This window comes from Castor canadensis, chromosome 7 (assembly GCF_047511655.1).
Source record: "Castor canadensis chromosome 7, mCasCan1.hap1v2, whole genome shotgun sequence".
NCBI classification, from domain to species: domain Eukaryota; kingdom Metazoa; phylum Chordata; class Mammalia; order Rodentia; family Castoridae; genus Castor; species Castor canadensis.
Genome location: NC_133392.1, coordinates 144,152,142 through 144,179,874, shown reverse-complemented (window position 1 = coordinate 144,179,874; position 27,733 = coordinate 144,152,142). Strand labels below are relative to the sequence as shown.

Genomic DNA, 27,733 nt, shown 5'->3' with positions numbered 1-27,733 from the left:
ACACGCACACCCACGGGGGTGACAGGTGGTATCCCAGGGCGGGGCTGAGGCTTCACAGCCGGCCCTGGGAAAAGTGAAGCCAGCCACTCCCGGGCCCAGGGCTCCATATAATAGCAGAAAGCCTGGCAGGAACCAGGGGTCCTGGAGATTGACAGCTAGGGAAGTATTTCTGCCTCTCCTCTCAAGGCCCTCCTCCAAGTATGCCAAGAGTTCTCCAGTAAAACCACTCCTGTGCCAGGCCAGACCCAGCAAAGAAGGTGCCGGTGACCCACGGAGTCATGTCACCTGCTCCATTCCCAAGGAACTCCTTCTCCGTATGTCCCCCAAAAGGGCTTCTTGTGGCTCTCTTTATAAAGGAGGAACTATTGGCCCTGGATGTGAAGGTTTCAGGGCTTCCCGCGCCACTTGCGTGTGGCTTGAAAGAGGATGACTCTGCGAAGTGGCCCTCCAGCTGGAGCATGGAGGATGGGGCGGATTTCCTTTTCAGTTGTTCTGCTCTGGATGCCTGAGACCCTGGGGGAACAGGTGGAGTGAGGGTGGCTCGGCCTTGGGCTCCTTCCTTCCTGCTAGCAGAGGTGGTCAGGAGGCTTGGTGGTCCCCGGCCCCTTCTCGTGGGACGCCGAGGCCATGATGGAGGCCGGGGCATCTGGAAGGGCCTGTGAGGGCAGTGAGGTCACCCACCACGGTCTGGCACCGTTGACGCCCACTGTAGCGCGGCCCCGCCCCTGGCCCCGCCCCCGGCCCCGCCCGCGCGGCCAGTTAGTTGGCGTCCGCCGATCCCGAGCCGCCGCCTCGGAGCCGCAGCTATGGGCCGGGCCCGGCCGAGCGAACGCCGGCCGCGCAGCCCCGGCCCCGCCGCTCCGCTCGCGCCGCCCGCGCCCCCGCGCCGCCGCGCCCGCGCCCTGACGCTGCTCGGGGCCCTGCTGGCCGCCGCCGTCGCCGCCGCCGCCTCCCGGGCCTGCGCCCGCATCGCCGAGACCCAGGCGGCCGCGCGGCAGGTCGGCGGGGACGGGATGGGGGCGCTGCGGGTCGGTGGCCGGGTGGGGTGGACCCGGGCGTACCTTCCGGGATGGGAGGAAGAGGACAGTGACGGTGGACCGGAACGGGGAATGGGGCGACAGGGGACTTGGAGAAACGGTGGAGAGGCAGCAGAAAGATTGGCCAGGGGGAGAGGCAGGAGCTGCACAGACTGCAGGGGGAGAAGATGCCTTGGACAGTGACAGCAGACAAAGGCATGAAGTGAAGCTGGGCCAGGAGACCCTGAAAGGGGGATTCGGGAGGCCTGGTCAGTGGAAAGGGGAGGCAGGAGAGGACAATGGCAAGAACAGGGTGAGGCAGGACAGGGCCTGGTGGGGAAGAGGTTTGGCGACAGGCCGGGAGGGGCACTCAGAGAAAAGGACAGTGAATGAATACTCAGTGAAGCAGGGACCAGGCAGAAGTGACTGGAAAGGGGAGGGAAGGCCCTGGGACTGTTCAGAGATGACATTTGAACAAATTGAAAGGACTGGGAACTCTGGAAGACAGTGGCAGGAGCTGCTGGGTCAGGAAGTAACTGCCTGTTTAGGTACAGAGTGGGACAGCTAACTTGTGCTCAGCCCAGCCCCTTCCTCCCCAGCAGGAATCCGCACTGAAGGCTCTGGGGACAGATGGCCTCTTTCTCTTTTCCTCGCTGGACACTGACCAGGATATGTACATCAGTCCTGAGGAGTTCAAACCCATTGCTGAGAAACTGACAGGTACCAGAGAGGCAGGGTACAGGGAGGAGGGCATCTGCACTGGTGGCAGCCTGTGTCCCCAGCTGGGACACTTTGTGGCTGGTGATTTGAGTGAGATGCTTCAGCACCCAGTCTGTTTCCTCATGTTTTTGAATAATAACACTAGTCAGCATGCCCTGACCACCTCCCTTGCCACAGTCACTTAAGGCACTTGATGTAGGTTCTTGCTTTAAGCCTCATGACAGCTCAGGGAGATGGACACTGTCCTGGTATTTGTTGTTGGGGAGATTAGGACACAGACAGATCCACCCGCTTGCTCAAGCTACAAGGTAGGGGAGCCAGATTAGAACCTGACCATCTGGGTCCTCCCAGGGTTCTGCCCAGCTCACAGATGTGAGGGTTAAAGAAGGTGGTGGCAAAGTGATCATCAGGTAGCTGTTCACTGGACCTGAGCCCAAACTATTAGTACTGGTTGGAAGCTCTGCATGGGTGCGGCTGGATTCTAGCCCCTCTGGCTATCCATTTTTGCCTACTTGTATCAGTGGCTGATTGATTGATTGATTGATTGATTGATATGAAGGGCTAATGGGCATGGTGCACCCTCTGGTCATCCATGGGTAGGTCATAGATAGTAGGATCACAGTCCAGGCCAGCCTGGACAGAAACACAAGAGCCTACCTGAACAATAACTAAAAGCAAAAAGGGCTGGGGGAGGGACTCAAATGGTAGAGCTCTAAGTTCAAACCTAGTACTGCCAAAAAAAAAAAAAAAAAAGATGAGGGGCTGAAACATTCCAGTGAATTATAAAACACTTCTCTCACCACTCCCCAGCCATCCCCAAACTCTGTGTTCACCTCCCACCAACCTCTTACAGTGTTTCTCAAACTTATGATCTTGGGCACCTAGTTGGTACCCAGATTGTTTGGTGGAAGTCAGTCAATAGATAAGAGAGGCAGCACAAAGAAAAGCCAGCTGTTCTCTGGGACAGAAATCCCATAATATCATTGTGAACTTTCTGTGTCTCAGGGATGACTAGGAGGTTGGTCACTTGCTGGCGGTGACCTGTGGTTGCTGCTAGAGGAGGAAGGTCAGATGAAGATGCAGTTTGGTGCAGTAACTGTGCATCAGTGTGTCAGAGGCAGGCAGCTCATCATGAAAGCAATTGAAGTGAACAGGCTGCCACCTCTGACACTGCCTTTACCTCTCAGCCTGCATATGCTTCTCTGAGCATCTGCACAGCTGCCTCTGGTCCTTTTTTATAATCAGAGAGCCAGAGTCCCCTCATAATGACATGTTAGCACAGCTTGCTGTAACATAAATCCTTGTCAGGGGAAAAGAATCCCTCCAGTTCCTCCAGGCTATGAGTGCAAAAAAACAGAGTGTTTAATTTTTCACTTTATCCCTTAAATTCTTAACAAATGATCGATCTATAACAAGCAAATGATACTTATAATTCAGGAAATAACACTTTTTATGACAAAACCAAAGGGCTAGGTGAGGCAGGCTCATGCCTGTAATCCCAGCTACAAGGGAGGCATAGGTAGGAAATTCATGGTCTGAAGCTGGCCTGGGCAAAAAGCGTGAGACCCTATCTGAAAAATAACTGAAGGAAAAAGGACTGAAGATGTGACTCAAGTGATGAAGTGCTTCCTAGCAAGCACAAAGCCCTGAGTTACATCCCCAGTTCTGAAAAAAAAAAAAACAAATTAAAAATTAAAGGGCTATAAAATGCTGGGAGCAGGACAACAACTGTTTTTGGGAAGCAAAGTTGAAAGTGTAAAATGCTGGCAGCAGTGGTCTTTTAATTTTTTTTACTTTTCTAGAAATTGAACCCTTGCAAGCTAGGCAAATACTTTTCCACTGAGCTACATCCCTAGCCCCACCTAGCCCTATTTTTTTTTTTTTTTTTTTGAGATAGGGTTTTGTTATGTTGCCCAGGCTGGCCCCAACCTCCCAGGTCCAACCCATCCTACTGTCTTGACCTAACAACTGAGACTATAGTATACACTGCACCCAGGTAACCTGAGTGGGTTTTTTTGTTTGTTTGCTTTGAGACAGGATTTCACAGTATAGCCCAGGCTACATTGTGAAATCCAATTCTTGATCTTCCTCCTGAAATCTGGGATTACAGGCATGTGTCACCTTGCCCAGATACTTTTTTTTCCAGTACTGAGGTTTGAACTCAGGGCCTCATATTTGCTAGGCAGGCACCTTACCACTTGAGCCACAACACCAGCCTGTAAGTACTGCTTTAAAGATTGGCTTCTTCCTTAAACCTACATCATTGCTCCCTCCATGCTGGACAGACACAAGGTAGGCAAGTGAGCAGAAAATCTGAGAAGTCAAGTTCAGTCTTACCCTCCTTGTACAAGGGATCAAGGCACCCAGAAGAGCAGGGAGAAGTGGTCTCATCACCACATACCAGTGCTCTTTAGGTGACACCAAAGATAGCCTGGTTTTGTTTCTTGCTTGTGTTCTTTACTCTGATTCCCTTGACTGAGTTCCTCAGTTCCCAAGACCAAAAGAGACCAAAACAGGCCTGCATTTGAATCCTCACTTCCCTGCTACCTAACAATGTGACCTTGGGGAAGTGACTTTACCACTGAGCCTCTACACTCTCATTTGTAAAATAGAGTTGGTAATATTGTCTGTGTCCCCCTGCTATTGTGAAAGTAAAATGCGATACACATTGGTTGTTTCTTGGGTGATTGTTAATTGCTATCCCCACTCCAAGCCTTGGCTCCCTTAATCACAGATGTTCTGAGAGAAGCAAGGCCTGTAGCCTAAGGGCAGGACCTCTCTAGCCATCTGTGTCCCATAGGGTCGACTACTGCGGCCAGCTATGAGGACGAAGAGCTGCCCCCTGACCCCAGTGAGGAGACACTCACCATAGAAGCCCAATTCCAGCCTCTGCTTCCAGAGACCATGACAAAGAGCAAAGATGGGTTCCTAGGGGTGAGTCTGAGGTGGGGTGCCCCCATGGGCTGGACCACAGACAGCAGATGGCCTACATACACTTGCTCCTTAGCCTGTCTGTGTCCCCTTCCTCATTCCCTCCACTGTCAGATGCCCTCTGTATGCCCCCTGTGCCCAAGAGTGCAGGAGAGGTTCCTGCTGTCCAGGTTCCCAGTCTGGTCGGGGAGCAGGAGAGAAGCATGATCTGCTCCCCACAATGGGGGTCTGGAAGGGCTTCCTGGAGGGAGTGACATCTGGCAGAGACTGCCCACTGGCAGGAGAGTCTGTTTGGCAAAAAGAGCAAGTGCTGGAGAGCCCTGGTGACACACTGCCTCTCTTGAAATGGCTACCTCCTGCCCGCCCGTTTCCCCAGACCTCTAGCGGATGGCTGGCATCACCTGGTACATACTGTTACACTGTGGTGACCTGGACCTGAGTTCAGCTCTGACAGGAGGTAAAGGAGGTAGGGGGAGGACCCCTGAGAAGGAGGGAGGGAGCAGACAAGCAGACAAATGCTCCAGTTGCCTGCACCTCCTCTACACCAGGCCTTATGGTCTATGTGGTCTGTGCCTATCACAGAGAGAAGCCATCCTGTCCACCTGTCCATCCTCTCTGCTGCTTACTCCTTTGGCTTTCCATGTTCCAGCCATCCTGCTTCCTTTCAAACCACTTGGTGGGTGGCTAGGGTAGGGGTGGCAGGAGGTAACACAAGGACAGACGGAGGCAAACAGACCAGTTCACAGGACAGGAGGAGGCAGGGAACTGGAAGGCACAGGCAGCCAGGAGGATGCTGGGAGAAGAAGAAAGGCGTGGCTGTTGATGGTGGGTGGTCAAGTGACTTAGGCTGCTGGCTGGTGACCAGTGCATGTGGGCAGGCTGCTTGTCCAGATGGGGACCGTAGCAGGGGAGGGAATGACACTAGTCAGGATGTGTTGAAGTTGAGATGCCCAGGGAATGTGGGGGGGGAGCGGGGAGTTAGGTAGCGGAGGTGCCCAGTAAGTGATTGGAAACTTGAGTTTAATGTTCCACGGAAAGACCTGGGGAGGAGGTGGAGTGGGTGGGGATGGGCCTGTCCAACAGATGACCGCCCCCCCCCCCAGAGTAGTAGGAATGGGGTGGGACAGGACCTGGGCCCTATCCAGCCCTTGCAGCCCTGGGCCACCCTGGCAGAGCCCCTCAAAGGTAGCACCCCTTCTTTGGCAGCTTCTGCAGGGTTGGGCAGCCTGGGAGTGGGACCAGCCAGGCCCTTCACAGCCAACTCTGCTTTGAGAGTCCACCTGGTAAATCCCTTGGGGTCAGAGACTTCCTGCATCTCTTTCCTCCCATCTCCCCTTCTTACTGCCTTCCACCAGCCTGGCTCTGCCACCTTGGAGATGCTCATCAAAGACTGGGCAGCTCCCTAAAGAAACCAGGTTACTGTCCTGGTGGCTAATATTTCAGTGGGCACCACTCCTTCCTGTACCTCGTAAGGAGAGGGAGGAATTGTGGAGGGTGAAGTTTTTACAAGACAGCCTCTTGCTCAAGGGCACCCTTTTGAGCTCCACACTGTGTGCAGACAGCCCTGTGACTTCTGACCCTGCTCTTTCTTGACCATGAGCTCAGCTAGAGGAAGGAGGCTAGGAAAGGCCTTTGCCAGGGGCCCAGCAGATGAGGCAGGTGACACTTTGGGCAGGGCCCTCTCTGGGAGTGACTTCTTCACCTTCCCTGTGGTGTCTTCTTGCTCTTGACTCTGGATTTCACACAAAAGATGGCCATTTGCCTCCCTCCTCAGACTCAGCATCAAACTCAAACTCTGATCTGGTCAGGAGACTTATGGGATCAGGGGTGGAAAGCAAGGCTGGTGGAGGGCAATGTGGCCTAGAGCTTGGTGGTGGCTTGTGTGTGAGGCCCTGAGCTCACCACCCTGCACCAGTCCTGGGTGGCCCCTTCAGCTCCCTCACTCCATTGTCCTGCGTAAGATGTTCTGGCCTGGGCTTTGCTGAGTGGGCCACTGGGGCACTGCTGTGGCTGGGTGCCTGGAAGGATGAAGTGAACCCCTTTCTGGCAGGCAGGGCCAAGGTTGTGGCCATCACTGGGGCAGGAACTTTCCTGGGCTCCCTTGGACTATGGTCTGGCTAGTGCTCAAGGGAGACCTCCTTCCCAAATAAGGGAAGGGCCCCCCACAACCATAATCCTCAGTACCCCAGAGTCTTGGCTTTCCTCTACCCCAGGTCTCCCGCCTTGCCCTGTCTGGCCTCCGTAACTGGACAACTGCAGCCTCACCAAGTGCAGTGTTTGCCGCCCGCAACTTCCGGCCCTTCCTTCCCCCTCAAGGCCAGGATCTGGGTGAACCCTGGTGGATCATCCCCAGTGAACTGAGTGTCTTCACTGGCTATTTGTCCAACAACCGCTTCTACCCACCGCCACCCAAAGGCAAGGAGGTAAGGGCAGCTGTGGTAAGACCTGGGTTCCCCTGCCCTGCCCAGCCCTAGCCCGGGCCCCTCCCCATCTGCATCTAGACCCTAGTGCCAGGCCTGCCCCACCTGCTCTCCTGCCTCCCTCTGGCCTCCCCTGTCCCATAGCCTTTAGGTCCAGAGCCACCCTAGCCAGCAGATCCAGGCCAGGCTAACCTGAGGTCTCCACTGCCATCCCTAGGTCATCATCCACCGTCTCCTGAGCATGTTCCACCCACGGCCCTTCGTGAAGACCCGCTTTGCCCCTCAGGGTGCTGTGGCCTGCCTCACCGCCACCAGTGACTCCTACTACACCGTGGTGTTCCGGTGAGTGGGCTGCGAAGCCCACCGGGCAGTGCAGCACTGGCAGGGGAGGGCCTGGCCTAAGGCCCCTGACTCCACCTCTCCCGCTCTGTGTTCTCAGGCTTTCTGAACAGGTGGCCATGATACAGGTCATACATGCCCTCAAGAAGCTGGGGAGCTCAGGGGAAGGTCAGGGCAAGGCTTCCCCAAGAGGCAATACATGAACCAGGCCTGGAAGGATGGCAGCATTTGCAGGCCTCGTGCCTTCTCTGCCCCACACCCATTTCTCTTCTACCTGTCTAGCCCTCTCCCCTAAAGTCTCCCAGGCTTTGGGGAAGAAAATGAGGCTTGTAGTTTAGCAGACCCTATTCCCTACAGGATCCATGCCGAGTTCCAGCTCAGTGAACCCCCCGACTTCCCCTTCTGGTTCTCCCCGGGCCAGTTCACCGGTCACATCATCCTCTCCAAAGATGCCACCCACATTCGTGACTTCCGGCTCTTCGTGCCCAATCACAGGTAGGAGCTGGCTGGGTGCAGCCTTGGCACCTTGATGCAGTTTGTCCTGTCCCAACAGCAAGGGCTCAGAGTGGAGGGACCCAGAGACCCCCCCAACCTGTTTCTGATCCCTCCTTGCCACCCCCCCGCCCCTCCCCCTCCGCCCCAGCCAGCTCCTGGGAGGGGCTTGGCGCTGACAGGAGGCGGCGCTTAGGAGTGACACCATCATCCAACCAGCATCTCCTAGGCTGTCACTGGGCCGCCACCTCTGTGGGGCCCGACACAACAGCCACCAGGTCCCCCCTGAAGCTAATGCCTCTGTCATCCTGTGATGGGCCCCAGACCACCACGACTGCTCATGCCGCCAAGGCAAGGCTATCAGGTGGCAGGACTCCTGCCAATGGAGGTCCAGGAAGACCTCCTAGAAGAAGTGACAACTAAGTAAAGCCCCAGGGGAAGACAGGGTCCAGACAGAGGAAACAGCACATGTCAGGACCCTAAGACAGACCCTCCACCCCCCACAGAATCTTAGGGGATCTTTTGGGGCAGTGTTGTGCCAGCCACCTGCCTGCACCCCTCACCTACTCAGGGTCAGCCACCGGTCAGTGTAGCAGGGAATCCAGAAGGGCCTGGCTTCAAAGATTCCTCCCTGATAGCAGTGGACACTTAGCATGCCTGAGTGATACTTATACAGGGATAAGACCAGGCTGGGAGCCAGGAGGCCCTAGTTAATTCTTGACCCTGGCAGCACTGGGCTGTGTGGCTGTGGGCCAGGCCTTGCCCTCTCTGGGCCTCAGTTTCCTCACCTGCTTAGTGGGAGGTTGACTGCAGGCCTGTTTCACCCCTGAGGTATGAGTGAAGGGATGGTTAGTAGAGCCTAGAAGAGCATGTTGCCCCTCGCAGTGGGAGTGGTTTCTCTCCCTCCCCTAAGAACCAGGGCACAGGGACACCACAGGTGAGGGCACCTTTGGTGCCTCACTTGCCACAAAGGTGATTGGTTGTCAGTCCTGGAGCTCCCCCATGTGGTGGGCCTGCAAATCACACTGACCAGATTAAACCTGTTGCCCACCAGAGGCTCCAATCTCACTCCTGCCCCAGCCTGGGTCATGCAGCAAGGCACTGACCATCTTTCTGCCTCGAAGGGAAAAAGTCATGGGTAGGACGTGAGTCAGGCCATGAGCGCCCTTGGGAACTGTCCAGGCTGGCCCAGTGACTGCGGTCAGAGTGCCTGTGGAAAGGAAAGGGTCCATACTCTATGCTCTGTGGTCATAATCCCAGCATCTTAGGTCCACTTCAGAGCCTCAGTGTCCTCATCTGTGAAATTGGACGATTGCTTGTGTTAAACAAAATGGAGTCTGGCATGTAGCTAATGGGCTTTGACAATCACAGTGCTCTGCCCTGCGTCGCCAGGTCACTGAATGTGGACATGGAGTGGCTGTACGGGGCCAGTGAGAGCAGTGGCATGGAGGTAGACATCGGCTACATACCCCAGGTAAACTCAGCTGAAGCCCCTTCCCTGGACCTCAGTCTCCCTGCCTCCATAATGAGCAGAGTCTCTTAAAGGCTCTCAGGGACCATCTCTGAGATGGCTCTTATGGCTGACCCTGGCCCAGATGGAGCTGGAGGCCATGGGCCCTTCAGTGCCCTCCGTGATCCTGGATGAGGATGGCAACTGGATCGATAGCCGCCTGCCCTCGGGGGAGCCCCTCCAGTTTGTGTTTGAGGAGATCAAGTGGCAGCAGGAGCTGAGCTGGGAGGAGGCCACCCGGCGCTTGGAGGTGGCCATGTACCCCTTTAAGAAGGTGAGACTGGGCAGGGGTGAAGACCAGGATCAGGCTGAGGATCAGGCTTGTGCTGCAAGTGTGGGCCCTGGAACATGTGTGTGTGCAGGGTCAGCCTGAGCCTTAGCAGCCTCCCCTTTGCCATTGACACTTGGAGGACACTCAGCCTGGCTCAGCCAAACCCCCTCACACACAGGTGCACTAGCACTCAGACACATGCACACACTTACCTAAACCCACACGTGTAGATACGCCCTGCACACAGCCCCTGAATGGGACCCTGGCTGTACACAGTAGCTTTGTTCCATCTTGGTCTGACCGCAGGTCACCTACCTGCCATTCACTGAGGCGTTCGACCGAGCCAAGGCCAAAAACAAGCTGGTGCACTCCATCCTGCTGTGGGGGGCCCTGGATGACCAGTCTTGCTGAGGTAAGGGAGACTCAGCCAGTTCTAAGGGAACATGGGGTGACTTTACAGCCCTTGGGGCATAGGAGGCTCTGACTACCAGAACTCTCTCACTGGAACCTCAAGGGTCACAGGCTGTACAGCATAGGGACATCAGCTCAGGCTTGGGACTTCTGTGCTGAGCCCACAGGAAGGTGCCAGTGCAGAAGAAAGGGCCCTGTAGTGTGGGTTCAGATGCAGCCATTTGCAGCTTGGTGACCTTGACCAAATACCTTCTTCTCCCTGAGCCTCTGTTTTCTCAGTAGTGAAAGTGCCCCAGAGTTGCACTCTACAAAGCAATAGCCATGAGAGGAAACAGTGCCAGAGGCTGGGTTGTGTTTCTTATTCAGAAAATCCACCCAAGACCTGCTGGATACAAAGTGCTTTGGGTATCATCAGTGGGTACAAAGTTGAGTAGAACAGTGCCCCTGCCCTCATTCAGTCACTCAACAAACATTCTGAGCACCTGCTGTGCTGAGCGGTAGGCTAAGCACTGGCATCACATAGCGTGGCAGTGAACGAGTATGGTGCAAGTGTGGTGAGTGTTACTCAACTCGAGTTCAGAGTGGCACAGCCGTATGTAACTGGTAGGTCAGGGAGTGACATAAAGTGAGACATTGAAGGAAGAATAGGAGTTACGGCAAGAGGAAGCGGTTTCTAGCTAGAGAAACAGTGTGTGCAAAGACCCTGGGGCACAGAGAGTTCCGTGGATTTAAGAAGCTGTCACTATCGACAAGTGTGTAAAACCCCAAGCCCAAATCTCAGCCCAGGATTCCAATTTGTTACTGACAATAATTCCAGCTACCCCTTATTCTGTACCTTCTGTGTGAATCTGTTATTTCACCTGGGTTTAGCCTGTGAGGTTTACCTAAAACAAATCATTGCTGATTGAGGGCTTGTGCAGTGTCACAGGTCTGTAGTCCCAGCTATTTGGGAGGTGGAAATAGAAGGTTCAAGGTCAAAAAAGTTAGTGAGATCCTATCTCAGAAGTCCAGGGCTATAGCCATGGGTTAAGTGGCAGAGTGCTTGCCTAGCAAGCACAAGGCTCTGAGTTCAAACCCCACACTGCCAAAAAAAATCAAGTCAGGTACACGTCTGTAATCCCAGCTACTCAGGAGGCAGAAATGGCAAAAGTGAGACTATCTGAAAAATAAAGCAAAAAAGGCTGGGGGATGTGGCTTAAGTGGTAGAGTACCTGCCTAGCGAGTGAAAGGTCCTGAATTCAAACTCCAGTACCAGGGAAAAAACCAAAACAGTAAGACACATGGAGGTACCTCACTGTTCTGGCCTGGGCCTCTCCCTCACAGGTTCCGGGCGGACTCTCCGGGAGACCGTCCTGGAAAGTCCGCCCATCCTCGCCCTCCTCAATGAGAGTTTCATCAGCACCTGGTCCCTGGTGAAGGAGCTGGAGGACCTGCAGGTGAGCGGTCTAGAACAGCCCACGGGAGCCCCTGGGAAAGTACTGGGGCTGAGGTGTCAGGAGGGTGCTGACTGTCCCCACAGAGCAACCAGGAGAACGCATCCCACAGGCAGCTGGCCAGCCTGCACCTGGAGAAGTACAGCTTCCCTGTGGAGATGATCATCTGCCTGCCCAACGGCACCGTGGTGAGCACCACAGCCCCGGGGAGTGGTGAGCAGGGGACCGGATGTGCAGGCTCCTCGGGCTTGGCACTACCACCTCTGGCAGTGAAGCCTTGAGCAAGGCTCTTAGCTGATCTGAGCCTCAGTCAGCCCCCGGACAACAGGAGTGATGAGAAGGAGTCTGCTGTAGTGAGCAATGCCCTGCAGCAGGGTCAGCATAGCCCCACGAGGACAGAAGCATGGCCTGGAGGGAAGGCTCCCCTCAGAACATGGCAGCCAGCCCAGGGTTGGCAGCCCAGGTCCTCTCATTGGGTCCTTGCAGCAGCTTTGGGAGACAGAGGATCACTGGATGCCCATTTCGCAGATGAAGAAAGTGAAGCTCGAAAAGATTCAGGAACTTGGCAAAAGTTACAGACAGTTAAGAAGAGCAGCTGGTTTCGAAGCTAGACCTGCCTGTTAGCCTCAGTATCTACAGCTCTGACTGAAGCCACACTAAGAGACAGCTAGTGTGGGACTTGGGGCTGTAGGAGGGGGTCAGTGGCCCTAGGATCTTAGGATGGGAACAGCCAGGAACTGGGCTGGGTTGTGATAGAAGGGGTGTCCAGTGAGGGCTGGTGGAGGAAAAGGGCAGGCATGAGGCTTCTGCTGGCCCAGGCTCAAGGGGACGAGAGTGAGCACTCACTGGAGGTGTCATGGAAGTGTCAGGAGATCAGAGTGGAAAGGCCTGGAAGGAGAGCTAGGCACCAAAATGCATCAACCGCTTTCACCCGGTAGAGCACTCGGGCCAAGGCTCTGGGGTCACAGAGATGAGCAGACAGGACGCTCATGGGGACTTGATTCTTGGTTCACTTATTTATCCCCTCACTTGTTTGCTCACTTATGGGACATCCACTCTGCCAGGCTTTTTTTTTTTTTGCAGTACCAGGGCTTGAACTCAGGTACTACACCTTGAGCCATAACACCAGCCCTTTTTTCTGTATGATGGGTTTTTCGAGATAGGGTCCCATGAACTATTTTCCCAGGCTTGTCCCAGGCTTTTCTCAGAATGATAAAGACAGGGCTCCAAGAGCCAAGTGCAATAGTGTACATCTGTAATCCCAGCACTTGGGAGGCTGAGGCAAGAGCATCACAAGTTCCAGTTCCGGGCCTGGGATACATAGTGAGAACTTGTTTCAAAAACAAACAAACAAAAAAACACCTGAGAGGGGAGGCTGGAGGCATGCCTCAAGCTGTAGAGCACCTACCTAGCAAGCCCGAAGTCCTAAGTTCAAACCCCAGTATGCAAAAAAAAAAGAGAGATGCAGCTCCACCCTTAAGCCACTGGTTGGAGTGTGAGACGATGGGGAAGCAGGCACATGAGCGCTGGGCATTGTGGTAGAAGCCATCGTGGAGCTCAGCAATCAGAGGAGAGAGAGACCATTTGGGGGATGGTGTAGAGGAAAAAGTGATGTGAAAGGTGCTAGGTTTTCACCTAGTGGATGAGGTGGGGAGGTGCTTGGTAGTCAGAGGTCCTGTGAGGGAAGGGATGGGAGAGAGCAGCCCAGTTTGGCTTGGCTCAGGTTCTGGAGAGGGCCCTCTGCACCCATAGCCCATCTGTTCTCACCCCAGAGCAAGCAGGCTTGGCCCAGAGTGGCTTCCCCCAGGGCTTCCTGCTCTCCTCACCCAACCCTTCTCCCAGGTCCACCACATCAATGCCAACTACTTCCTGGATATCACCTCCCTGAAGCCTGAGGACATCGACAACAATGTCTTCAGCTTCTCATCCACCTTTGAAGACCCGTCCACTGCCACCTACATGCAGTTCCTAAAGGAGGGCCTCCGGCGTGGCCTACCCCTCCTCCAGCCTTAGTGCACCTGAGCCCTTGCAAAGTTGGGCTGTGTAGGGGCCTGGGGACGGACCTCTCAGGTCCCAGAGCCAGAGAGGTCCTTAGTTCATTTCAGACTCCAGATGCACCCTCCCTACCCCTCCTAGGCTGCCTGGGATTTGGTGTCAACTGAGGTTGGCCACTAAGGCTTTGCCTCAGCAGTAGGGAGGAGATGAACCCTGAGCTCAAACACTTCCATCAGCTATGCTCTATCCACCTGGTTCTGGAAGCTGCTTGGGAACTCCCAAAACAGGGCCTGGGGTGACATCTCTGGCCCTTACCTATCACGTGGTCCAGACCCTCGTAAGTGGAGAACAGGAAGTAATGGGTTAGAAAGATAAGACCACCCCCTCCTTTCCTTGCTGCCTTTCACTCGCAAAGGAAACATTGGGAGCGCCAGTGCAGGGGGCCAGGCTGCAAACTGTCTGCCTTGCCTTCCTTATGGCCATCCCTTCAGCTGCCTCCTGTGCGTGATGCCCCCAGCTGGGGTCACTCTCAGCTAGAGACAGCCTTCTGGAGCCTATGTGCAGTGCCTCCCATAGCAGTGAAAGCCACACAGCAACCCTTCTCCCTAGACCACTTGGCAGACCTGACGACTAGACCAAGAGCCTTTTTGGGGACTTGGGGAAGATCACTGTGAAATAAGCTTCCGCCTTTAGGAGGGGAGCCCCCAAGAGGTTCCCACAGGGCCAATGCATTCTGGCTGCCTACTCTAGTACAGGCTGGAGCCAGCGCCCCTGTGACACCTCCTGTCCCTCAGACCAGACTCCATAGAAACACAGCCCAGCCATAGACCATCCTCCCCCAGAGTCAGCACTGTCCTGGCCACCAGAGGCACCCAGACCAGTTAGCCACTCTTGGGGCCTTGGCCCATATTCTGAGCTGCTGACCAGTCTCTTTTTTTATACATGCAGAAAAGTGTTTTTATGCGAACTTTCTCACAGTTTGTGGATATTTTTTTATAACCCAAGTGCTGAAGAGAAAGAAGGAGCAATGGCTTCTCCCAGCAGCAGCCCCATGACAGCTAGATCTGAAATCCTAGATGGGTCCAGCTTGATGTCTTCGCAGTTGCACAAGGGAAGAAATGCCTCTCTCTTCCTTCTCTTTGAGCTTTTTAAACGCAGTCCTCCACGGATCAGTACACCCCAGTACTACCCCGCAACCAACAGCCCAGAAGGCACCCTTGACTTCCTTTCATTAAGACTTGAAGTTAGCTCCTCTCTCTCTCTTTGTCCCCTCCCTCGTTCCAGCAGGGGCTCAATCAGACCTGGCAGAGGAGGAAGGAAGGAAGGAAGGCAAATTCTTCTTCAGACCCACTCCAACCTCATCTGTGCTGAGGTCCCCTGCCAGCCATGGAATCCCCATCCCATGTTGAGCTCGCCTCACAGCCAGCTTCAGTCTCCATTTTGTACCAAGTTTAACAAAAGCAGCTGGTTCCCAAGAGCCTCTGTCCTTGGGGCTCTTTGCCATCATGACCAGTATTTTTTTACTTAACTAGCCCTCACGACAAACCCAGGTTAGATAATTGTTCCCGTTTTGCATTGAAGAAACTTTTCTCAGGGAAGCAATGTGACTTGCCTGGGGTCACTCAGAATGCTAGAATTGAGATTCAAACCCACCTGTGAGGCCAAAAGCTGTCTAGATTCAGGGATATTTGGTTTGGTACTCCCCCCTGCCTATCTTCCCCGATGTGGAAAGGAAAGCTTTTCGAGTCATTGGTGTCTGATCCCTGGACCAAACAGGGCACAAGCCAATGTGCTCTGCCAGGTTCTCTGTCCAGGGAGGCAGTTTCCTCCCCTACAGTGAGGAAGGGTGTCTAAGCCTCTCTCAGTGCATTACCATCTTGTCAGGATTGAGTGGCAGCAGCTGGTCCCCTGCACCCCGGGGCCTCAAGAGGCCTGGCCTTTGCACCCCAACAGGCTTTCCCCGTCCTGCTGCTCCAGGGGAGTGGACTCCACACCACATGGAGCAGTCCTAGTCCTATGTGAAGCACTGAGTGCTTGTGCTTTCTGTCTTCGTGTGATGCCTTTGCCCTTCCCAGCTGGGAGGTCCCTAGCTGCCTTCTGTCACTTTCCTCAGACATGTTCCATAATAAAATTGGAGAGACTAGGGTGGCTCTCAGTTCTTTTCCTTTGAGCAAGATGTTCAGTTCTGTCCTTCCATGGTCTTGACTCCTTCCCCTGTTCGGATAAGGTTGACAGATGGGCAAGGGCATTTGGCAGGGGACATACCTGAGCTGGAATGCCTTTGAAGATTATCCTGTCTGTCACCAGAGGGCCTGAGTGACTTGCCTAAAATAAGTTTGTGACAGAACAAATGGTAGATAGAACATACTATTTTGAGAATTCGATGCTCTGTGTTGACAGCAATCCTGAAGTTAGACCCATTCAATTAGAAGCAGAGCCTGGGATAAGCATTCAGTGATTTTGGAGAGAAGTATACGTTATAAAGGAAAGACCTGTAAAAGAGGAATTGAGGCAGATGAGGAAAAGGTAAAATGCTGAGCAGATAGAGTCTCAAAGCCTAGCTTTGGCTTGACCCACAGGGAAGGGCTCTAGGGCATAAATCACACTGCAGGGTCAAACAGCCTTTTATATCACCTATCAATTGATCATGAACTTGGAGAAGTAAATTCCCTGGTTAGGAGGCTCCATTCTCCCTGCAAGTAATGATTAAAGCACATTTTGCCATCCTGAAATCAACCTTTCATAACTTGGGCTCTGTGCAAAATGAAAGTCCAATGAAATGTCTCATGTTAAAGAAATTACATAGTCAAGGGCCAGGAGTGGTGGTACATGCCTATAATCCCAGTTATGCATGAGGCAGAGGTAGAAGGATAACAGTCAGAGGCTGCCCAGGCAAAAGCATGAGACCCTATCTAAAAAACAAAACTAAAGCAAAAAGGTCTGAGGGTGTGGCTCAAGAGGAACAGTAATTTCCTAGAGGCCCTGAGTTCAAACTCCAGTACTGTCAAAAAATATATACAATTATGTGCTTCCTAATGATGGTTTGTCAACAATGAGCTGTGTGTGTGACGGTATGTTGAAAACTTATCACCTAGCACTTTTACTGTACCCTGACTATGTTTGAATGTACACATACCGTTGTGTTACACTTGCCTATAGTATTCAGTGCAGTAACATGCTGTAAGGTTTGTAGCTTGGGGCAATAGGCTATTACCACATCACCTAGGTGTGCAGTAGGCTATTCCATCTAGGTCTGTGTACGCACACTCCACGACGTTCCCACGAAGAAATCATTTAAGCATGCATTTCTCAGAGTGTATCCCTGTTATCAAGCAACACATGCCTATAATTTCAGCAGGGCAGCAGCAGAGCAGTAAGGCAGTATGGGTTTTTGTTCTGGGCGTGGGGCCCATTGTGACTACACGGGCTGTTCACCCACGAAGCCAGCTGTCACTGGCAGATTAGGGATTGCAGCTCTGGGACGGAGGAACTGCAGCCAGAGAGCCAGGCAAAGCCATGTACTGAGGGCAGAGGAGTAGCTGGATGCCATGGAGACGTGAAGGTTTCAGCACAGAGAGGGAGTGGGCTTGTGTGCTTGTAAGGAACGTGGGTCTCTCTCTCCCAGAACCAGCAATTTAACCATGTAACCATAAACTGAATATACTACACAGTGTGTGTGTGTGTGTGTGTGTGTGTGTGAGAGAGAGAGAGAGAGAGAGAGAGAGAGAGAGAGAGAGAGAGAGAGAGAAAGAGGGAGAGAGGGAGAGAGAAAACAGAGGAATAGAAGAAAGCTACAAAGCACTAGAGGGCAACAATCAAAGGAGAAAGGGGCTCTTCTGCCCATTCCTATTTTTTTTTAATTTTATAGGGGCTCTTGCTTGTTAGGTAAGTGCTCTACACTTAGGGAGCCACACCCCCGGTTCCCTTCTGCACATTCTTGCTGGACACTGTAAAAGGCCTTGGCTGAAAACATGAACTCAGGGAACCAGGACGAGGCAGACGTGGTAAGCGCCAGATGTGGAAGCTGGAACGCCACGTGAGGACTGAAGTTTGCAGTAGGAGTGGGGACAGCAGACACTGCACATTTTAGGAACCGAGCAGCAACACGGAAGTTGGATGGGACTGAACTTGGAGACCAAGTAAGCAGAAAGCAGAGGCGGGCCCGACCCGCTCGGGGGCGTGTCCTCCGCCGGCGCCCCGCCCCCTAGGAGGCCGCGTTGGCGCGCAGCCGCAAAGGATCGCTTCCGGGGAGGGCGGGTCAGCGGAAGTGAGGGCGTTTGAGGCTGGGCGGCCGGCTGTGGTAGGAGGGGCCGTGAGGTGAGTGAGTCTGGGAGCCGGAGTCTGAGGTGAGAAATGATTGAAGACAGCCCGGCAAGTAGGAGCGCGGCCTTCCCGCACAACCGTAGACCGGGCGTCGGTGCGGGACACTATGCGGAGCCCGCAGCTCCCGTTCCGGCGCGAGTTCTCGCGGGAGCCGCTGTATGTCTTACTTGGCAGGGGGTAAACTGAGTTCTCAAGGGGTAGTTGCTCGGTCGAGTCACCCAGCAAAGCGAGGCCAGGCCAGACCAAACCGTTCCGAACGCGTTCCGCGAGGCCGCCTCGCTCCTTTGGAGACCGGCGCCGGCCTGTGGGTTCAAGGGCCGCTGGGCAGGCGGCGAGGACTTGGTCGACCTTGGTCCTGCTCGGGTCGGCGCTCCGGGGGAGGGGGCGCGGCCAGGGCCGGGTCCCGCAGCCCTCGGCGCCGCACGGGGCCCTCGTGGGATGGGGGGACTGTCGTCGTCGCGGCGCGCTCGGCAAAGTTTTGCGCTAGCACAGGTCGGAGCAGGCGAGGCCCTGCTCCGGAGCAGCTGTCCCCCGAGCCGGGAGAGCGCGCATCAGCACGTCGGGTCAGCCGCGCGGAAGGGGCGCTTCGAACCCGCGGCGGGCGGGGTTTCGGAGCAAAGTTGTTCTCCCGCTCCCATTCCCGCGTCCCACGACGGCAGGAGCTCCTGGCCAAGCGCAGCAGGCTTTGAGCGGCCTGCTGGGTCTATGATGGGGTAGGGCAGAGGACGAGGGAGAAGTGTGTTCTGGCTAGCTGTCCAGGCTTCTGGCCAGCTGTGGGCGCGGTCTGGCCAGGGCAGAGATGGGGTGGGCCGTGTGGAGGTCCACGGGCGGTGCGCTGAACTGTCTGGGTTTTATCTCGTTGGCTCTGGCAAACGGGTTTAAACTCTCGAGCACGGGATTAGTGTTTTGCTAAAATTCCTCTGGCTGCGGCTGAGGGTTGGTCCAACTGAGCCTTTGGCGGTGAGGAGGAGTGGCTGCAATGACTAAAGTGGGAAATGCAGCAGCACTGTTAAGTGAACTTGCAGCAGGCACTGACATTCAACTCAGAGCCTGGCACACCCAGGGACTTTGATAAAAGGCTTAAAGGGAAGTGGGAAGATGGAGCCCCAGCTGGACGCAGCAAAACATGGACAGACTTTAGGCGCTTTTTGCTGCATGTACTTCCTCTCCAGCTTCCTTTCCCCATGTGTATCATAAAATGATGCCTCCTCTCCCAAGGTAGAAGAAAAACGTCCAAGAAACTCTCCAGAAAGAGCCATTGTCACTTCAGTCCATCTCTTCAGAGCAAGACTTCTCACTCAGTTGTTCCCAGCCCTCAGGATCTTTGCAGCCTTGTGATACTCTGCCCCTCTTTACATATCCCTCACCTTTTTGTGCTAGTGCTGCTGTTTCTCCCCCTCCCACCTACTCTGTACACACCATGGGGCCTTGAGGCTAGGGCACTGAGCCCACCTGCCTCTTGTGCCTCTCAAGTAAATGGTATTGAGCCTTCCTTAGAATGATGTGTTCAGGTCCTGTCTCTGATGGACTGTGAGTTCCTGAGAGCATGACTGTTATCCCTTCATAGACCCTATGGGCCTGGCATTAGTGGTTACTGTTGGCATTTGATGGACAAGGGAGTCCATGAGCTGACTATCTGCTTCACCATGCTAGCACAGCTGTGAAGAATGCAGTCAGGAGTGATGCCACCTATTTTTGTCATATTTTCATATGACTCCTTAAGTTCGTTAATCACCTTAAAATTCCCTATTTCACGAGGCCTTTGGTATCCTAGAGTGGCAGCTTTTCCTGGCTCCTTTTTACAGTTTGAGAAATAACACTGACAAAGGTTGAGCCAGTAGGTGGCTAAGCCAGTATAAAAAAATTTGGCTCTTGGGGTTGGAGGTGTGGCTCAATGCTAGGAGTCTTAGGGGACCCTGGGTTCAATCTCCAACACTATCTCACCCCCCCCCCACTTTTCCCTGTACTCCAATAGCTTGAAATTAGCGTAAGCTGACTTGTGGGTTCTTTCTTACTCCCTTGCAAGGACCAAGCAATGCAGGCTGGTTGGCACTTACAGTGCTTTTTAGATCTCATCTTCAAGAATGAATGCAAGGTTGGAGTTGTGTTAGAATGCCTGCCTAGTGAGTGTGAAGGCCTGAGTTCAAACCCCAGCATGGCCATAGAGAGAACAAAAATTGTTCTGTATTGTATTTCAAAAAATAGAATCAGTGTTGAGTTTGGATAGCACCTTCAGTTTGGCTTGCCCATGAGCTTTATAGCTACCAAAGGTTCTATATGGATCTTTTGAAGCTTTGCCCAAAACCTTAGGGCCCAGTAAGGCCAAGCTCTCTGGAACACAACCTTTAGGGTCTAGATTTAGAAAAGCCAGTGTTAAGTGCAGGCAACCTCTCAGGCAGATTTTCTCTCCCTGCAAAACATCAGAGATCTTGGTTTTAGTCATGACTCTACAGGGCCTGTTTTGTGTTCATGTGGTAGCCATTGAGTCTCCACCGTGGGGATTGTTTCACAGGAAGGGAAGTCTGGTGTTTGTCAAGATGGCCTGATATGAAGGATTCACACCTTTCACCTCCCCAAGCTGTCCTGTCCTTCAAGTGCTGGAGTTGGTCGAAATGTCAGGGATGGAAGCCAGTGTGGTAAGTGGTATTCCCAGGATGGGGGGAGAAGGGACTGAGTGCTAGACCTGCTGAAGTACTGTATGAGGCCCTAAGATTCCAGTTAATTCTTTCCCCTGGAGACCTGGAATTGGAGCAAGACTTTCCTCCCTCCTCAGAGAAGAGCTTACTGTAATCTTGTGAACACCTCAGGAGTCAATGTGCTTCTACCTTTCTTTGCAGAGGGAGGGGAGGGAAGCCTGCATTGTCCTTATACCCAGTTAATTCTTAGCCCCTTGACTGGGCCCTCCCAGCATTGACTGCCTTAGCAGCAGCAGGTGCCTCTTGCTTGCTAGCCAAGATGAAGACTGGCAACGAGAGACCCTTCCCTCAGGCATAATTGAGACTTGACTTACTCCCAGATGGTGCTCTGTCCCTGGGAGTAGGGAATCCAGTCTCCTTGCTAGAGGGCGAGGGCAGGGACAATGGCTAGACTGTCACTAAGGTTGTGGCTGTCTCTCTCTCTGCTTTAGACTATCCCAATCTGGCAAAACAAGCCCCATGGGGCTGCTCGAAGTGTAGTAAGAAGAATTGGGACCAATCTACCCCTGAAGCCATGTGCCCGGGCATCCTTTGAGGTGAGTGTGCTGGAAGGGCAGGAAAAGTAGAGACTCAAAGACTGTGGCAGAACAGTGCAACTCTGTGCCCCAGACATCTTGGCATTTGCCACGGCAATCTTTCTTGGTCACTTTTTCATTTTAAGAAATATTTACTAAGTGCTTATTATGATAGATCCTCATCACTGTGCTTTCAATGATCACAACAGTCAAATTTCCAATTTGCTCATAGATTAACAGTTTTGCATCTTATCTGGTAAGTGACTCAGATTGCATCAGGGTGTAGCAACCAAGCTTATCAGAGCAGGCCAAAGGCCTCCAAAGAACCAGATCTCCAGATAGGTTACGTCTGTATTTAAAGATGTTTGCGTGCAAACTGGCAGGTTCTTAATGGGACACCAAGTGCTGTAATTCTTGAGTGGAACTCCACTTTTCTCACCAACTATGTCCTCCCCACCGTGATGGACCGAAACTTCTGAAACCATGAGCAAAATATGTCTTTTCTTCCTTAAGTTTTTTGTCAGGTATTTGTTCACAGAGATGATTAACAAGCTGCCATATTGGACAGTTCAGATAAACAGCTTACCATCATTGTAAAAAAAAGTTATCTATAGTACTGACAAAGAGTACTTTGAGTCTATATCAAGTCTCTGGACCCAATGAGATTATGTGTCATTAGATCTGGAATGATGCCTAGAAATGTGGACTGGAACATTCTACAGGGATGGTGTAAAGAGGCTGGATTTGAATAGGATGACTTAAGTTCAGTACAGATTTATTTCAAGTGCTGTAATTCTTGAGTGGAACTCCACTTTTCTCACCAGCCCTATGACTTGGCCACTTAGCTACTATTTTTAGTGTTTCTCTGAAGCTTCAAATCCCCAGCTCCTCTTTCTGGCTAAATAGGCCATGCCTTTACTGGGCTACTTTAGCCTTCTGTGTCCAGGGAGCCTTTTGCAGCCACCCTCATGGCCTAGGTCTCTGAGACTCCCTCCTACAGTAGAAAGCTAAGTAGCATTTATTGGGCCCAGCTGCCTCCATCTAGGAACTCATGGTGAAGCATCATCTCCAGGCTAGATAGGGGTGTAAGTTTGAAGCTGGGACACAGTACTTTTTATACACACAGAGGATACAGAAATATATGCATGAAAGGTCCCAGGTCTAGGTAGAAATGAAGGAGCCAAGATTCTATATAAGATGCTAACTGCAAAGTCTGCAGAACTGGATCTGGAGTTAATAATGGTGTCAGGGTTAGAGTCAGGAATGGGGTTGGAAGTATGTATGGGTGAGGGCTGTCTTATGACTCAGATTGCCAACTATCTAGAATTGCCTAAAGGGTCCAATAGGGTGTGGTCCTGGGTGCCTCTGAAGCATCAGAAACAAGGGGAAATACAGTTAGGGAGTATAACTGACTATGGAGGTTGCCCCACACTTGACTGTGCCCTCTCTAGTCTGTTGGCCAGATGCTGCAGGGCAGAGATAGTCAAGGACACAGGCTCCCTCAGAGCAGGAGTATGTGTGAATAGTATTAATAATATTAGCTGACATTTACTAAGCACATAACTGTTTGTCAGGCACTGTGCTAAGTAGTTATCTGTGTTGATTCATTTAATTGCCAAGAGTATTCAGAGCTAATCCAGGAAAACAAATTAAAGCTTCTCTTTAATGGTCCATCTAAACAGTAGCTCCTGGGTGAGTGGAAATACTCTGTGACCTTGAAGTATCACTTCACTCCTGTGAGTCCCAGGTACTGTACTAAAAAAGCAGTAGCTATCAAACTCCTTATCCACCTACCAAACAATCTGTAGCAGAAACAATTGAATTTATAGGTATTATAATTAATATCCTCAGATTTCTGATGTAAATTAGATTAACTTAAATAATTAAGGAAGTCTTACTATATTTTTAAATTTAATGACATAAAATTATTAAATTATAAAGAGTGAAGGAAAATAAATTACATGTAATCACACAGTGATGACATAATAACTATTAATGTCTTAAGTGTAGTTAACTATTTTTGTAGATGCAAGTTTTTTACTTTGTTTTAATCGGAATAAGCATAAAATTGAATCCTAATTTTTCCTTGCTTGCTGTTCATTTAGGTTGAGAAGCTATTTTAAGAAATTTCAGTTACTTTTGAATAATTGATCACTTCTATTTACATTTAAATACTCAAATTACCAGATTTGCTTAAAACAACAGTGCTATAATAATATAAATCCTAATTAGCTATCAGGTTCAATTCCCAGCATCAAATAACAAAGACCCAATTAGCTATAACGATATAAAGAAGCTAGCCAAAAAAAATAAACATAAATAAAAAGAGCTAGCCAAGAGAAATTTCCCATTGATTTAACAAGTTGTTGGTGATCTTAACAGCCATAATTATTCTCACAACCAGAGGACAAGACGATTGTAGACAGTAGCCATATCTACTAAAAATCGACTTAAATGCTGGTGGTGGTGCATGCCTGTAATCCCAGCATTTGGGAGGTAGAGGTAGCAAAGTCAAAACAAAAGTTTAACTGGTCTACATAGCAACACCCTATCTCAAAAAACAAAAAAGTAACTCAGGCCAGTCCACTGAAGACCTGATCTATAACTCCACAAACTTTTGCTTCTGGTCTCTTATTCAAGCTGTTTCCACCCAGGAACTTGTTTCTACCCACTCTAGGAAGCCTTCCTGACACCCAGTGCTGGATTAGGTGTCTCACTGTGTATCAGTCTGCTTACTTGTCAGTAAATGTTGATGGATTTGGCTTCCCCACAGACCCTGCCCAATATCTCTGATCTGTGTTTGAGAGATGTGCCTCCAGTCCCTACTCTGGCTGACATCGCCTGGATTGCTGCAGATGAAGAGGAGACATATGCCCGGGTCAGGTAGCTGAAGCTGGTAGCCAGTTTGCTAGGGAATTGGGCAGCTTCTTCCTAGAAGTGGCAAGCAGCAAAGAGGGTGCTCATGAGAGGCTGAGGGCAATAGGGATGAGAGCTCTGGGCTCAAGACGGGAGTGAAACCTGTGAGGTGAAGGAATTTTAGGATGGTTATATTGGCCAGCCATTTGTCACGGACAGCTTTGTCTTTCTTTGGTCCAGAAGTGATACACGCCCACTGAGGCACACCTGGAAGCCCAGCCCTCTGATTGTCATGCAGCGCAATGCTTCAGTACCCAACCTGCGTGGGTCTGAGGAGAGGCTCTTGGCCCTGAAGAAGCCAGCCCTGCCAGCCCTAAGTCGCACCACTGAACTGCAAGATGAGCTGAGCCACCTGCGCAGCCAAATTGCCAAGATAGTGGCAGCTGATGTCGGTAGGAGCCCTTGAATCAGGCTATAGTAGAGTAGATTGTCCTTTCCTCTTGGCTTTTGGGTAGGACAGGGGTAAGGAAAATGCTGATCTCTGATTCAGGGGGACTTAGAAGACCTTGGACTAAGGGGATTAGTCTGAGACTTGGCTAGCCTATAGTGTCTTTTGGATGATTTCCACTAGTTATTTTGGGCTAAATGGTTTGGTTAGTAACAAAGTCTTCTCTTAAGCTGTGAACTCCCAGACAGATTCCCTCCCTTAGCCATAAAACCAATGCTTTCTTGCAGTGTCTTCAAAATCACATTTTCTATGAACTCACAGTAGCTTTGCTTTTCAATGTAGTAAGCATTTTTTTACCACCACCACAAGATGTATTCCCTTTAAGCACCTTTCCCTGTCCTGTCTTTTTTTAAACCAGAGATCACCTCCCTATCCCTCTAGCTTTCTTCCTGCAGTTAAGGCAGAACCACTGGAAATGGATGGGAGCCTGTCTAAACCAGAGAAAGTAGATCTCTCCCAAGATGCTCAGCGTGCCAGGCACTGATGGCTCACGCCTGTAATCTTAGCTACCTGGGAGGCTAAGATCAGGAGGATTGTGGTTCGAGGCCAGCCCAGGCAAATAGTTCGTGAGACCTAGCTACAGAATAACCAGAGCAAAATGGACTGGAGGCGTGGCTCAAGTGATAGAATGCTTGCTTTGCAAGGGCAAAGCCCTGAGTTCAAACCCCAGTTCCACCAAAAAAAAAAAAAAAAAAGCTCAGTGGCTTAAAGACATAGTTCCTAAATATTATCACCTGGTGAAGCACATAAAAATCAGTGTTCTCTTTGAATTCTCTCATGGAAGCTTTATGGACAGTTTGCATTTAAATTTTCCATTTATTTCTTGCCTACTTTTTGTCATCCAAGAGACAAGTAGAAGTAGTCTATGAAAAATCTTAGACACTTAGAAATTGTCTCCATTAAAATTTGGGCATATTAGGACTGGAGGTATGGCTCAAATAGTAGAGCATCTGCTTAGCAAGTGTGAAACCTTGAGTTCAAAGCCCAGTACTGCCAAAAAAAATTTGGGCCCATCGCCATACTAATGTTGCCCAAAACAACAGCTCACAGATAGCAAAATTCTAAGAAGCAGAGTCAAAAGCACTATTCCAGTTAGAGAAGGATAAAGATAGGCCTAGACTGTCACTCCATAATCCACTATGGAATGGGAGCTTTTAGGAGCCAAGGCCTTTATGGGATGGTTTTTTTGCCCTCTTGGGTCACTGGAAGAGCCCTGTGTTTCTCCATCTTCTTGAACCCTTGTGTAGGAAGGATTTGGGGGCGGGGGCTTCACTGGCTACAGGTACCATCCTGGGATCGCTCAGAATCTCTTGGTGTCAGCTCAGAAAATGAATATATTCTGTAGGCAGTGCTTGTGGTGATAAGATATCATTGCTATATTGTAGCCCCAATGTCCATCCATGCCTATTGTTTTCTCTTTCAGCTTCGGCTTCATTAACGCCAGATTTCTTATCTCCAGGAAGTTCAAATGTCTCTTCTCCCTTACCTTGTTTTGGATCCTCATTCCACTCTACAACTTCCTTTGTCATTAGTGACATCACCGAGGAGACTGAGGTAGAGGTCCCTGAGCTTCCATCAGTCCCCCTGCTTTGTTCTGCCAGCCCCGAATGTTGCAAACCAGAACACAAAGCTACCTGCAGCTCATCTGAAGAGGATGACTGCATCTCTTTGTCCAAGGCCAGCAGCTTTGCAGACATGATGGGTATTCTGAAGGACTTTCACCGGATAAAACAGAGCCAAGATCTGTAAGTATTTAATTAGGAGCTCTGGTTTAAAGTTACCCTTGACCAATGAGCTAATGCAGCATATTTACATAGTAAGTTCTCATTAGTACCCACATGACTTCATTCATAAAGCTAGCTGATTGCCTAGTGCCTGGGGCCCAGTTTGAGGAAAGAGCAACACTTTATATTTGTTGGGTTAAGTGGTCCCAAACAAATGTTAGGCCAGTAGGGATTTTATAAGAAGGCTCATCTAATCCACCTTCTATCTCTAGTGGCTTCAACCTTGAGCTTTTTTGTTTTGATGCTACTGGGGTTTAACTACTGGGTTTGGTGCTCAGGACCTTTCACTTGCTAGGCAGGTGCTCTACCACTTGAGCCATGCCCACAGCCCACCCCTTCAGTTTTTATACTGCTAGGGACAGTGTCTCCATGCCTTACTCTTCCAAGTTGGGAGTTTGATATATAATTTTAGTACTTCAAATTGATAAGATTTTTTTGGGTAGAATTTTGTAAAGTTGGGGGCTTCTACATTAAAACAGTGTCCTGCAATGCAAAACATCCTACTAATTCAGGGATTTGAAAACAAGACTATTGGGATTCAAAAAAGAGTTCTTAAACCTGGCTGCCCATAGAACTGTTCAGATTTGTTTTAAAAATACACATTTTACTTGACAAAACAGAATTTCTAAGGAGTGGAGCTCTAGCTGATTTTACTCAAGTCCAAGGGCATTTGATAAGGCCTGAAACTGAAGCAACACCACCCTTTGACCCCCTTGAGAAACTTACCTAGCAGAGATGCCCTAGAGCTCCAGCCTGAGGGAGTCACCACTTTGCATAGTGTTTTTCCAAGTATGGTCTGAGCAGCTGCCTGGGACTTACCAAAGGAACTTGTTCAAATGTAGGTTCCTGAGCACTTTAGTTTGACATCCAGATCTTGATGGCCAGCACTGCCCAGGCAGTGCAGCTGTATATTTGTTAATGCAGGGAAAGAATCTGTCTGAGGGTTTGGAAGTGAGGTCTTTCTCCTGAGTTGATGAAGTTCCTGTTGAAGGGATCATGACTTACCCTGTACAATGATCCTTTTTTGTCTCCTGAGCCCCATTCTCCCCCCACCCCCCGCAAAAAGTAGACAAGGAAGCCAGACACTGGTGGTTCATGTAATCCTAGCTACATGGAAGGCTGAGATCAGGAGGATCACAGTTAGAGACAAATAGTCCATGACATCCAATCTCTAAAATAACCAAAGCAAAATGGTTGGAGGTTTGGCTTAAGCAGTAGAACTGCTTTGCATATTCAAAGCAAGTTCAAACCCTAGTCCCACAAAAAAAAAAAAAAAAACAAAAAAAACCCAACAAGAGCTAGATAAGGCTAAGTGACTACCTCATTGCTTCTTGGTAATTGTTCTTTAGGGAAGGTACTTTTCTGACCTTCCTCATCTGGGTATTGACCACAGTTCTTTGATTTCTTACATCCCCATATTCAGCTAAGACTTCATCATCTTTTTTTTTTTTTGTGGTACTAGGGTTTGAACTCAGGGTCTCAAGCTTGCTAGGCAGGCACTCTAGCACTTGAG

General features: G+C 51.0%; 2 protein-coding genes across 6 annotated transcripts in view; both read left to right on the top strand.

Annotated features, from left to right (window-relative positions):
- Positions 1–806: 806 nt before the first annotated feature.
- Selenon (selenoprotein N) lies at positions 807–15,681 on the top strand. The gene is made up of 12 exons (XM_020158723.2): positions 807–998; positions 1,619–1,736; positions 4,537–4,670; positions 6,881–7,090; positions 7,305–7,429; positions 7,784–7,921; positions 9,311–9,392; positions 9,514–9,702; positions 10,006–10,111; positions 11,434–11,546; positions 11,630–11,731; positions 13,386–15,681. The coding sequence occupies exons 1-12, from the start codon at positions 807–809 to the stop codon at positions 13,554–13,556; spliced, it is 1,680 nt and encodes a 559-aa protein (XP_020014312.2). The 3' UTR covers positions 13,557–15,681.
- A 2,092-nt stretch (positions 15,682–17,773) lies between these two features.
- Mtfr1l (mitochondrial fission regulator 1 like) overlaps positions 17,774–27,733 on the top strand; it is a 12,846-nt gene continuing 2,886 nt past the window's right edge. For 2 of the 5 annotated variants that reach the window (XR_002212054.2, XM_020158725.2), the window contains exons 1-6: positions 17,878–18,017; positions 20,374–20,497; positions 20,989–21,093; positions 23,846–23,955; positions 24,169–24,380; positions 25,860–26,181. Coding sequence is in view for 4 of the 5 variants with exons in the window: in XM_020158725.2 (XP_020014314.1) it covers positions 20,474–20,497; positions 20,989–21,093; positions 23,846–23,955; positions 24,169–24,380; positions 25,860–26,181 (773 nt within the window). In the remaining variant the exon portion in view is untranslated. Of the gene's footprint in view, positions 18,018–20,373; positions 20,498–20,988; positions 21,094–23,845; positions 23,956–24,168; positions 24,381–25,859; positions 26,182–27,733 lie in introns of all 5 variants that reach the window. The other 3 variants (XM_020158728.2, XM_020158727.2, XM_020158729.2) reach the window with 3 other exon arrangements.